Below are 12,462 nucleotides of genomic sequence, written 5' to 3'. Positions count from 1 at the left end.
TGCGTTTCAGAAACTTCAACATCCTCAGTAAGGAAAACGTCTATGAGAACAACCACTTGGTAAGTGACGTTTGCGGTTCTGCTCTCTGCTGGTAGCCAGGCCGTGCTATGCCTGGGGCAGCCAGTTTCCACTGTGTGCTCGGCATGGAGTGAGCCACAGTTCACCAGTGGTGACTCCGTGAATGGCGCATGTTAAAACACCGCATGCTCAAACCCGCTGGCTTGTTCTACGGGCAGCTGATGGGGTGACTCATAGTGTCCCAACTTCCCCTGCTATTGTACAGCACCCAGCCCTTCAGCTTTCTTACCTGGGTGAGTGCTGTCACCTTTGTTTAGACAGGCATCCCCAGACAGGGGCTTTCTCGATTGCTCCATCTTCACTGGCTTCTCAGTTGGAGAGGAGGGGGAGAGTTCTCTTGTGGAGTAAGCAGAGATGAAAGGCACATTGGAAGGGGCATGCGGTGGTCAGCTCTCAGCAGTTGAAGTGCTCATGGACACTATAGCACAGAGTAGAGGCAGAGGCTTGTGTGTGAGAGAGAGTGAGGGCAGCATGTTGCTGCTCCAAGAATCGGGCACCAGGGCTAGCCGCCTGCCCTGGGCCATGTAGGACTCCTCTCTTGTAACCAGTGCACACTCTCATTTTTTTTCCATCCATGTGCAGAATAAATTGTATGTGCACCAAGGCATGGGTGGATGTGCACCACCATAAAAACGCTGTGGTACGCTGTGCTACTCAGCTGGGTGGCATTTGACTCTCTCCTGGGTGGCTGCCCAAGTGCTCAGCTTCCCGGAAACACTGCTTGTAACCCTCACCCGGTCCAGCCCGTGCTCCGGCTCCAAGCAGAGAACAGCCATGCTACTGTGGGGCTTCGGAGGAGGTGCTGCAGGGTGAATGCTGAGATGGGGAGCGGTTTGGGAGCTGAAAACTAAGGGGATGACTGAGCTCTCCTCTACCATCCTCAATAAAGGTATTGGGAGGAGTGCTCCGTTCCTGTCGTCTCTGGGAGCTCCCCCGGCAATTGTCTGGGACAGGCTTTGGGGGGCGGTGTGCTCTGTGTACCGAAGGAGCAGGCCCACGTTTCCCCATTGCCCCTGATGTGGCCATGGACTCCTTGCGGGGTGCCAGAATGTAGATGCTGCCTTGCCCTCTGCCTGCCTGAGCAGGGAGACCGCAGGGAGCCAGGGCAGGAGGGCGGGGGGTTGGAGGAGGGAGAAACCTCCAGGAAAGAGATGCATTAATGCACTGGCTGTGTGCTGCTTTCAAGAGATCAAAAGGGGACTGGTGGATAGCGTGAGGCACAAGGAAGGGGCCTCTGGCTTTATCCTGCCACCCCCACACCCTGCAGAGTTAAATGTTGAGAGAAGGTGTCCCTCTTGGATTTGCTGCTGCAGCTTGGGGACAGGGCAGACTCGGGCGGCGGTTTCCTTCCTTCCTCCATGAAGAGATAGAGCTCAGATCACCCACCCGCTCCCTGGGCTGGCTCCACAAACCAAGCGTGGGACGAGTCCTTGAAGAAAGGAATTTTCCCTTCCTTCCTCTGTAAAAGATGGGCTGCCAATTCAGCTGCTGTTCCCTTCCGGGCTGGCAGCGGCCCATGCTCGCTTCACATCAAACTGCCATTCCAGATGGGCCTGGGTGGTCGGGGTGTGGGACTCAGCAAGGCTGCTGCGAAGTTCTGGATGGCTGTTAGCTTCTTGTGGCTGGCGGCTTTCCGTCGGTCTTTCTTTCTGTGCAATGGGCCGCACAAGCTGCCTCGGTTGGTTTTATGAATGAAAATATCTGTGTGCCTCCTGTGTCTGTATTGTCTCTCCTCTCCGGTGCCAGCCCGTCGGTCTCCCCCTCTGTGTCTTTCTCCATATCTTGGCCTCTGTCCTCTTCATGTCCTTTGTTTTTCAGTCTCTTCTCCCCCCTTTTGCTGCTATAAGGAAGCCTGTCTCTGTGCTAATGGGACTCTGACGAGGGCAGCCCATGCCCCTCTGCACCACCCGACCGACGCTTTGTTGGCACTTGTGAATGCCTGTGGGACGTGTAGGGGAGTAACTGCTCCCACAGCTGTTTCTTCTGCTGTTGTTCAGTCCCTGCTGCTGCCTTGCTGCTCACAGGCTTCTTTGCTGGGGCTTTATTACACAACTGGAAAAATCTGTTCCAGGCTGAAACTTGCCATACAAGGTCTTGAGGCGAGGAAGAATGTGTCTTTCCCCAAATGCCAAAAAATAAACAGAGGCTGTTTGTGTTACTGGAAGGGAAACATGTAAATAAGGGGAAGATGTTTGTTCGTTTTCCTGCACTACTATTGGGAGGCAGTGTGGCCTAGTGAAAAGAGAGCATTTGACTGCGACTTGGGAGATCTATTCCTGCTGACCTTGAGCAAGTCACTTCATGGCTCTGTGCCTCAGTTTCTCCATCTCTAAAAGATTTTTCTCCCTCTCTGTAAAGCATGTTGAGACAATAGGAGCTGAGAGATTGGATGGGGTCAATTCCTACTGGCCGGTTCTTTCTGGCCAATAGGAGTTGAGGATTGGGCTGGGGCTGGGGAGATCACACAAAACCTCCCCCTCCCTCCTTCCAGAGCAGAGAGCCACTGGACTGAGCTTTAAATCTGCAGCAGCTGTGTGCCTGAGGGTCCCAGCAGAGAGAACTGTGGGCCAGATCCAGGCCCTGGGCCGTATTTTGCCCAGCCCTGAGTTAGACCCTGTCTTAAAGACTTTCATCCTTTGTTTCTGTTGAGGCCCTGTGTCTGCTCTCTGAAAAGCTAAGCTCCCATTGGGGTCTTTCCATTAAGAGGGGGATATTCCAACAGATAGGGTACATGAGCCAGGTCTGGAAGCCAGGAAGAATAATGGGCAGATAAGGTCCTTGGCAAAAGCTCTGTGGGGACGTAGAAAGACAGTAGGTGCAGGGATATTGCTCTTTTCTTTGGTCCCCTTAAGTGTCGTCCTCAGTGTTGGGAAAAAGAGTTGCTCAGAGTTTCTTTACTTCTGTCTGTCTAGCACTAGTACATGCTCTCCAGGGCTGCCCTAAGTACCTGGCTTGGTAGGCAGCACTGAAGTAGGTAACATGAATTAGAAATGCACGATTTGAACAGAGACTTGGGAACCAGGAAGTCTTTGAATCTAATATTGCTTCTGGCTCCGTTGGCGACCTTGGCCAAGTAGGTCCATTTAACTGCATTAACTCGCAGGGGGAGGACTTTGGGAAGCTGACTGTTGGCAGTGACTTTGGAGTGAAAAGCTCTGCATAAACACCAGGAGTTTGTTGACATGGCGAGTTAGAGCTTGGCACGCTAGGGTGTGAATCTACAACACACTAGCTTGCTGTGCGTTAACTTGCTGCGTAGGCAAGACCCGAGAACCACTGCTTCCCAAAACCCCTCTAAAGGGAGCATTAAGGGGAGGACTGAAACCTGCAAGCCAGGCCTGATGGTCCCACTCAACACGTCCAGCTCGGCCTTCTCCATTGGGCTGCAACCCCTCTTCTCTACAAAAGAGCATGTATCCATCTACCGAGAGCAACACCCTTCCAAGGAAGAGCAGGGGAAACCCAGCTGAGTTCCAGTGGAGTGAGCTGGCAGCAGCCTGTCATGGCTCAAAGTGGTGACTGTCAGAGTTCCCGTAAGGGCTATGTAATGTAGGAGCTGATCTAGTCCAGCTGTTCCTCTGTATAGCTCTGAGCCAGAGGAGTCTATGTGCTGTGGTGCTTCCTTACCTTGAGTCTCTTACTCCTGATGGCTGGCTGACTGCGCCGGTCACTGGGCGAGCACAAACCCCTTCCCTTCTGTTCCCACTGCAGGCATTTCAAGTGGCTGAAGAACAGCTGGGCATTCCTGCTTTGCTGGATGCTGAGGATATGGTGGCTCTGAAGGTGCCGGACAGGCTGAGCATCCTCACTTATGTCTCCCAGTATTATAACTATTTCCACGGACGGTCGCCAAGTGAGTAGCCCCTCCCTGGTGTGCCAGGTGCCCTGCACAGGGCGGAATTCTGCCTTGTCCTCCTACCCCTGCCCACCAGTCTGCAGTGGGGAAGTCGGCAACCTATAAGCAAATCAGAGAGTTGTTATGATCTCCTGTGTGCATGCATCCTGACCACCCCCCGCACACAAGACACAGGGGCTTGTGGTAAACATGGAGCCCAGTGTTGTAAAATCCCATGTAATTGGTTAACCAGTTAAATGTGAATTTATTTAATATTTAACCGGCTAATTAATTAAGGAGAGACCGCTGTGCCCAGGCTGGAGCGGCCCTCACCCCCAGCCTATCCCAGACAGGGCCTGCTCTGAATGTCCAGAACAGCCACGAGGCGCTGGGCCTGTCATGGACAGGGGCTGCTCCAGACCCTGTCCATGGTGGGCCCCCTGGGTCTGGAGCAGCTCCCCCCCCCCCCAGTTAACTGGTTAACCTTTCATATCCCTAGTGGAGAATGAAATGCCTGTTGACACTCCCAGGCAAAAAGCTACTGCAGAGGCTGAGTGTGCTTCCACAGGTATAGGCTATCCCCATGTGAGCACAGTTATACCAGTATAATTGATCTGCACTAGGGCATTTGCCAACATGGCTGTGTCAGTGTAAAATCTCCCCCCGTGCTGGCATAGTTCCACAGTAAAACTTTTAAGTGTAAACTAGGCCCAAGGGCTTCAGAGATTATTACACTCGTATAACTGAATGCAAAATAAATACCATCAGTCAGGATTTACATGCACATTATGATAGATCTGGTTTGTATCTGGCTTTAAATGATACTATTACATGAAATAATACAACAAGCCAGACTGATGGGTTCTCTGAAGAATGTTTTGGAGAGGTGAGGCTTGGGGCCTGAATATAGAGGTCCAGTTACAGAACTGGGATCTGCATTGTAAACATGGTTGTTTTTTTCCAAACAGCTAAATGTTCTCTTGCCCTTTTTCCTCCCCGCCCTCCTGGTCTTGTCTCTTTAAATCCATGTCAAAAAGTGAAAGACAGCCAGACTCTGGAGCAATGTCCCCTCTAATTTTTTCTGTCCATGTGTGAATTTTTTCTGTCCCTGTGTAGAATAAATTTTTCTATGGGCACCGAGGTATGTGTGACTGTGCACCACCAGTAGGAACAAAAGATCTAGCTGTGGTGCTCTGCTAATCAGCTGGGCAGCATTTGAATCTCTCCTGAGCGCCTGCACGAGCGCAGAGCTTACAAGGAACACTGCTGTGGAGTGCTTGTGCTGAGTGGTGGGCTGTGTGCCAGTTTGGGGGTCTCTCCAGAGGGAGCTCGCCTACCACATCATTAAACACTCCACATTTTTGTACTCTCCAGCGTCCTACAAAATGTATGTTTGTGCTGAGAACATTGGGGTAAGTGTGTATGTCCAAGCCCACAGGCCTGCCAGGAATGCGCCCTCTGACCTGCAGCAGACTGTGAATTCCAGGGGCAGCGACCTTTTGCCCTCGACGTCCTGTTTATTGCATATTCCTGCTAGACACCACTCCTTCTCTGCAGCCCCGAAACCAGGGAATGGCTGATGTGTACTGAGGTTTTGCAGGACTGAAGCGTCCTTTGCTTGCACAGGGTTCTTGGAATGGCAAGTTGGAATCTAGACCTTTCACTGTGACCCTGCTGGTCCCTGCGGTGAAATTGCACTTGCTATTTGTTTGGATCGCTTTCCTGAGCCGCCTTTGGAGGAGGCAACTTTCATACAGCACCATGAATCACTCACCCTTTCTCTTGCCCCATTCCCTCTCCTGAAGTATTTATAGCTCTTTTTTTGCAGATGGCTGTTCCTTCATTCGGCCGTTAAAACCAAAATTGCAGCTAGAATAATTCTTTGTCCCACAGAAAGCATGGTTCCTCCACCACTATGTGGCTAACATGGATGGTGGTGTGGAGGGAAAAGAACAGACCTGCAAGATGGACTAAATAACAGAGCCTGTCACATTGGGCCAGGGTCTGTTGTCATGACCGTACTGTAGAGCTAATAAAGGGCCATTCTCTCCCTGCCCTTTCCAGCGGCTGTCATGCAGTTGTGCCCTGTTCCTGATTGGACTCTGGGGACATTTGGTGATTCTTTTTCCCCCCAACTGTTTATTGCAACCTTAAGGAGTCCCTCCCACTCCCAAACCTCGCTCATATCTATCACATGCATCCCAAGCCTTTTGAGTATTGAATCCTGTTTATTTCTGCATAGCTGCTCCTATGGTACCTCCCAGTTCTGTTCACACATACTCATGGAAAAGCCTACGAGACAAGATGGGCTAGTGATTAGGAGCCTACCTAACAACTTGTATGACCTAGGTTCAGATGCCTGCTCTGCCACAGATTTCCTGTGTAATATTGAGCAAGTCATTTAGCCTCTTTGGGCCTCAGTTGTCCTCCTGTACAATGGGGATACCAGCACTGCTCTGTCTTGTGAAGAGAAATACATTACAAATTGTGATGTGCTTAGATATTTAGTAGCAAGGGCTCTATAAGTACCCAACATAGATATGCTGAACTTGCCCAGCTTCGGGATGGGGTGTCTTTTTCACATTTCCTCCTTGGAATTTCCCAAGAGGAATGGCCTTTTTTAAGATGGTCCCAGCCTCTTTGAAGAAGGAGAGGATCAGCAGCTAGCACTGCCAGGCATACCCGCTGCTCCCCTGTTTACTCCCTTGTTGCATCTGACTGAATTGAGCTGAAAATTCCTTGTGGGGAAGCCCATGTCACCTTGTGTGTTTGTATAGTACCTAAGGGGGCCTTGTGGGGCCCTTCAGACATTATAGTGAAATACAGATCCCTTCCAGGCCTGTGTTTTTGGCTTATGCTCCCTTGTCCCTTTCTGCCAGTTGGAGGCCTGTCTGGAATCAAACGTCCCACTTCTGAATCCAGCGAGGAGCCACCCGGAAAAAAGGTCATTTCGGAACCCATCAAGCAGACTCCTGTGAAGCCATCACCAGCACATCCCCCGCCCACAGCCAAGACAGACCCAGCACGTCCGGGGCGGGATCTGCCCAAGGAGAATCCCCCGGTGACATCGGTAAGGAAAGAGGGTTCACTTACTCTGAGCCGGTTGGTCGGAGTGAGAGAAGCAGTCTGGGAGGCCTCCACGTGCTGGGGACGAATCCTGACCCACTGTTGATCATTCACCAACTCTCCCATCATGGGATTAAACCCAGAGGCCCTACTTATGGCTGACGTGCTCCACGAGCTTGTGAGAGCGCATCTGCCTGGTTAACGTGATCCATCAGGTGGCAATTGGACGTGGGCCATTCCTTGCTTGTCTAGGGCCTGTGCGACCCCACTGGATAGATCCAGGCTCTGTGCGCTGATTTTAGATGCTCTTTGTGCTGGTGATTAAATTCACACCTGCTGCTGAGTCTCTCCCCATTCAGGATCAATGGTTGACCTGGATAAGCCCAGGGAGATGTGCGTGCCGTCTGGTGGCAAGAAGGGAGGAGCATAAAATATCTTAACTCTGGTATGATTCTGCCCCTAGGGCAACAATGAGCAACCCAGGCTAGTGAGTGGGCCTCCTTCATCTCAGCGGGGCACAAGATTGTGGTTACCAAGATGGTCTCCCAAGAGAGGGAAGTTTTGCTAGCTGAGCTTGTGCACTTAGAATTTGCAGGAGGTGCCGATTGAACTGTAGCAGCCTTTGGATGCAGAGGGAGCGCACGGCTCTCACAGTCACTGTTGCGCGCAATCAGCATGCACCTCACTTCATGCGTCCTTTACAGGTGTGTCACTTTAGTGATACTGTTAGGAAACAAAGGATGCGGGTGGAAACCAGAACAATCTGACAACTTTGCACATGGACGGAATGTCTTGTGGGCCCCGGACAGAACCCCAGTGGGTTCTGCCCTAGGGTAATGCTCTAAGTCCTAATATATTAATTTGTACCAAGAGTGGATGGTAGTGGCAAATGCTGCTGTCTATACAAGGGCAAACTTGGTGGGGATCCCAGGGGCTTTCCAAAACAATGCCAAGCACTAGAATATGGTGGCATGGATCCTAATCGTGCTAATATTGCATGCAGCACTGCAATAGGTGTGCTAGTGACAGAGTGGTTTATAACAGTGAAGAGAGAGAGAATCCACCTCCTCTTAGCTTTTAACAGAGGAAGCAAAACAACCAAGTTCTTCATGGTGCAGCTCGTCCTTGATCTTGCGGGTGCGATTGTCAGTAAAGGTCCTGGCTGGGGTGGTGGGTTTATTAAATGGCGTCAGCATCACTAGGATCTTCACTCAGACCACGTGCCTCCCTTTATATTTGCATCCAACAGTGTTCACCTGGCAGTGGCTTCTGGCTGCTATCAGTCTGGGCTGGATTTATTCCAGAGACCTTGTGCTACAAGGCTTTGTCCCATTGCAGGGCTCCTGAGCCAGCCAGTCTCCCCCCTCCCCCCCCCACGATAATTTTTCTCCAGCTTGGTTGCTGCTGTCGAATGTTCCAGGTTGGGCAGCCTGTGTGGGACAGATCCGGCTTTGTGCTGGAATGATGGCTCCCACCTCTGTTGTTGTTTTCTCTCCCCCAGAAAAGGGTCCTGACAGACAGTGGTAATATCCGCAGCAGCGGCTGTGCCATCTGTGGGAGTCATGTGCACCTGGTGCAGCGACACTTGGTCGATGGGAAGCTCTATCACAGAAACTGCTTCAGGTACAGTCGTAGGGAGGAGGGGGGAAGGGGAGGGAGGACCCTCTTTCTGGGCAGAAGAGCCATGAAGAGCCTCTGTGCACTGCTTGTCCTTGCCTCGCTGCCTGTTAACCTCCGTGACTTGCTGTGTTTCACCTGCAGTGAGCTTCTGGAGACTAGGATGGCTGCTTCTTGGACAATAAACAGGCTCTTCAGAGCCAGCTGGGTGGGGTATGCCTGACTCGGAGCATGAGGGAATGGACATTGCTCCTTGTTCAGCTGTTATGACACTGATGTGGTAAAACCATCCACATCTAGGGGACTTCCATTGCACTGGTTCGCTGTCCTCTGCACCTCTTGGCCAGGCGGTGATCTGCGCGGGTCATGCTGATTGATGTTTCAGAGTTTATGTGGGGGGGATGTCAGCATGGCACAGGGGAGATCTGGGCGGCAGCATGGCACACGCATGGCTCTCTTTGGCAGCCATGGGGTTTTTACGTGGTGTTCCTTGCACTGACGGTTTGGCCCTTCCCAGTACTGCGTGTCCATATCTCCTCTGTGATGTCCCTGCAGTTGGCTGCTGCGTTCGTCTTGGTGGCACCCAGCTCTCTTGAGAGTGTTTCCTAATAGCTTGGGGTTTTTTTTTTTTGCGACTGTCCCTAGGTGCAAGCAGTGCTCCAACACTCTACTCTCGGGGGCCTACAAAACTGGGACAGAACCTGGGACTTACATCTGTACCAACCACCAGCAGCCACCCAATCTCTGGAATTCTGGACCACACAGCATAGAGAACAAACCTGCCAGAACCTCCCCAGCCTCAGGAGATCCCCAGAAGGTGTTAGTGAAACCAAATCAGTTCAACAGAGACACCAGCTCCACCTCCAATCCCCCCAGTTCCACCAGGCTGTCTGGGTCACATGCTGGAAGCAATTCCAGCTCCGGCTCCAAAAGCCTAATTGCTCCATGGTCACCATCAGCTGGGAATAAATCAGATCACCATGAAGGTCTCACTTCGCCTTCTTGGACAGCGTACGCAGCAAAAACGCAGCAAGCGCGAGAGAATTTCTTTCAGTCCGATACGGGTACGTCAGGGTCTGCGACTGGCAAATCACCAGCTACTAAAGATCAAGTCCTTCCTTCTCATCCCTCACAGGCAGCTAGTAAAACCACGTCCAGTCTACATATTTCCCAGGCAAACTCAGGTGGCAATGAGAAGGATAAAGCACGTCAGCATCTCACACAGGCTCTTCCTGGGTTAAATGCCTCTGCAAACAAGCTAGGAGGGGTCAGTTCGCATGGCTCCCTGCTGCCCAGCAGGTAAGAACCTCTGCCTTTCAATCATCTGTTCCTGCAAAAGGAAGGGAGGTCAGAAGAAGCAATGGGGATGGCTAGAGTCAGTCTCTTTCCAGCCTTCTTTCCCTAGACTCTGCTTTTGGGTGCGGGGGGAGGGGTAGGGGCATACAGGAGACCATCTATTGTTAAGACTCTTAGGATATGTCTACACTAGCCCCCTAGTTCGAACTAGGGAGGCTAATGTAGGCATTCAAAGTTGCAAATCAAGCCCAGGATTTAAATATCCCGCGCTTGATTTGCATCTTCCCGGCCGGTCACCATTTTTTTTTTTTAAACTTACAAGTCCGGACTAACTGCCCACGTCTACACGCAGCAGGGACCCGGTAGTTCGAAATAAAGCCCTAGTTTGAACTACCTGTTATTCCTCCTGGAATAAGGTTTAACAGGGCAGATAGTCCAGACTTGTAAATTTCAAAAATGGCGACCGGCCAGGAAGATGCAAATCAAGTGTGGGATATTTAAATCCTGGGCTTGATTTGCAACTTCGAATGCCTACATTAGCCTCCCTAGTTCGAACTAGAGGGCTAGTGTAGACATACCCTTAGAGGGTTTTTGGAATGGAGGCCAATAAAGATGAGACTCATGAGACCAGGTGAGCTGAGTCTGACCAGGCCCCTGCTCTGTGCTCCTGGAAGGGTCGGGGCCTCAGGTAGAAGGGCTGGGGCAACCAGTTGTCAGCACCACTGGGACCACAACCCCCTCCTCTTAGCACTATCTAGAGCAGTGTTTCTTAAACTTTTTAAGACCCAGGAATACCAAACAATAATTTTTTTAATACGGAACACCAAGAATTTTTTGTTGAGCCAAAAAAAAAAAAGGGTCGCCTGCCCCTTTAAGGGTGGCCATTTTGAACTCTGTTCTCCGTGGCACACCTCCGACTGCCTCACAGCACACCGACAGAATACAGTAAGGAACACTGGTCTAGAGTGCGCTGCCCAGGGCCCTTTGAATTGCCAGGCCCTGGAGCAATTGCCCCTCCTCCCCCCATTGACGGGCCTGCACAAGACTCTTCCTGTTCACTTTCACGGCTTTTCTCTCACTATCTCCCCTAGGCAGAGCCCCGATCACAAAACACAGGCCAATAAACCAGGTCATATAGAAAAACCAGGGCCTGCTGCATGGACACCGGTAACTATCCATGAACCTTCACCCAAACATCCAGGAAGCAAGTTAGGAATTTCGACTGTCACGCAGAACAGAGAGAAGGGCCCAACCATCCCCAGATCTGCCAGCACAGTGTGTAAACCTGACCCGAAGGATGCCAGAGGTGAGAGCGATGATTTTATTATTATTATTATTATTTTAAAAACCCGGTTAACATGGTTCTGAGGGTTAGGTTAGAGTGTTACATGATGTCCTTCAAATTTTTACCTTTCACATTTCTGGCACCTTCAAAGCCCTGCTTTTTGAGATCTAAAAAATAAATGGCCAGCAAGCCTGGGATTTTCATCTGTACCAGTCGGTAACCCACACTAAAACTGTCCAATCTCTGGGGCAGAGAGCACAACATGGACTCATCAGTCCCAGGAGAACTGTAATTGTGATGTCCCTCCAGGGCAGGCCTGTGGAGAAGTCTGTCTCACTGAGGAGTCATGCCATGAAGTCTGGAGTGTCCCAGCTGCCCTACAACACTAGCTTGTGATTTTTGTCAGGTGTCACAAGTTAAGTGGACACTGGAGGCCTCCTAGGAACACTTGTAAAGATTCTGGGATCTAAAAGATGGCACCAACACAGAATCAGCAACTAAGCTTGGTGTCTTAAGCACAGTTCTTCTGCAGGCATCGTCCTCTGGATGAAACATGACATTAATAGCCTGACCCCTTATGATTATGTCTGTCTTTGGAAAAGTTAGCTGTCTTTTGATGCTCATGTCTTGGGTATCTGTGTGCTCCCTGCATCTGGTTTCTCTTGAAGTTTCAACTGCGAGACCATATTTTCCACATTCAGCTTTTAAGTAGTCATTGTTGCTGTAAGATGTTAAACAACTCCCCCAGTTAATCTCCCATCTGGCTGAATTTCTGCATGGATGGGAGGTTTCTATATAGGTTTTGAAGTGCTTTGGGATCCTTTGAGGTTTTATATGTTGTACAGGTCATGTCTCATCCGAGGGGGAGGGAGAGAGAATGGGCAGCTGGAATTGAATGAAAAAGGAACAAGAGCATCAAGTTTAATCTCCATCTGTGTGGTCTTGTCCTGGGTTTATCACATCACAGTCACCAAATTAGGGGTTAGCATATCCTAAGAGCCACAAACAGCTTGAAATTCCCTTAGTCTGGGTTTGCAAAGGGAGGGATCCGGCTTGGAGCAGGTCAGCTGGCTGGGTCAAGTGTAGATTTCTTTACTTGCTGTTTCTATTCCAGCAGGAGGAGTGAATGCCACCAAAGAGAAGTTAGAGAGCCCAGAAGGTTGGCGATCCATGTTGAAGCCAGCAGCCAACAAGTGAGTGTCCCAGAGTTAGCAGCTGCCAGTGCTGAGCATATGCGAGCATGTGAACGTTTTAGCGCTGCCATTCAGTCGGAAGCTTGAATGTC

At 50.7% G+C, this 12,462-nt stretch overlaps 1 protein-coding gene across 4 annotated transcripts in view; it reads left to right on the top strand.

The window, feature by feature from the left end:
- The window catches only part of MICALL2 (MICAL like 2), a 41,186-nt gene that overhangs the window by 15,568 nt on the left and 13,156 nt on the right, over nucleotides 1–12,462 (top strand). The window contains exons 2-9 of one of the 4 annotated variants that reach the window (XM_075899568.1): nucleotides 11–59; nucleotides 3,790–3,931; nucleotides 6,793–6,983; nucleotides 8,481–8,602; nucleotides 8,741–8,809; nucleotides 9,242–9,895; nucleotides 10,984–11,198; nucleotides 12,295–12,370. In XM_075899568.1, coding sequence (XP_075755683.1) covers nucleotides 11–59; nucleotides 3,790–3,931; nucleotides 6,793–6,983; nucleotides 8,481–8,602; nucleotides 8,741–8,809; nucleotides 9,242–9,895; nucleotides 10,984–11,198; nucleotides 12,295–12,370 — 1,518 coding nt within the window. Of the gene's footprint in view, nucleotides 1–10; nucleotides 60–3,789; nucleotides 3,932–6,792; nucleotides 6,984–8,480; nucleotides 8,603–8,740; nucleotides 8,810–9,241; nucleotides 9,896–10,983; nucleotides 11,199–12,291; nucleotides 12,371–12,462 lie in introns of all 4 variants that reach the window. The other 3 variants (XM_075899567.1, XM_075899570.1, XM_075899569.1) reach the window with 3 other exon arrangements.

Source organism: Pelodiscus sinensis, chromosome 16 (genome assembly GCF_049634645.1).
Source record: "Pelodiscus sinensis isolate JC-2024 chromosome 16, ASM4963464v1, whole genome shotgun sequence".
In the NCBI taxonomy this organism is placed as follows: domain Eukaryota; kingdom Metazoa; phylum Chordata; order Testudines; family Trionychidae; genus Pelodiscus; species Pelodiscus sinensis.
This window is presented reverse-complemented; position numbering and strand designations above follow the sequence as displayed.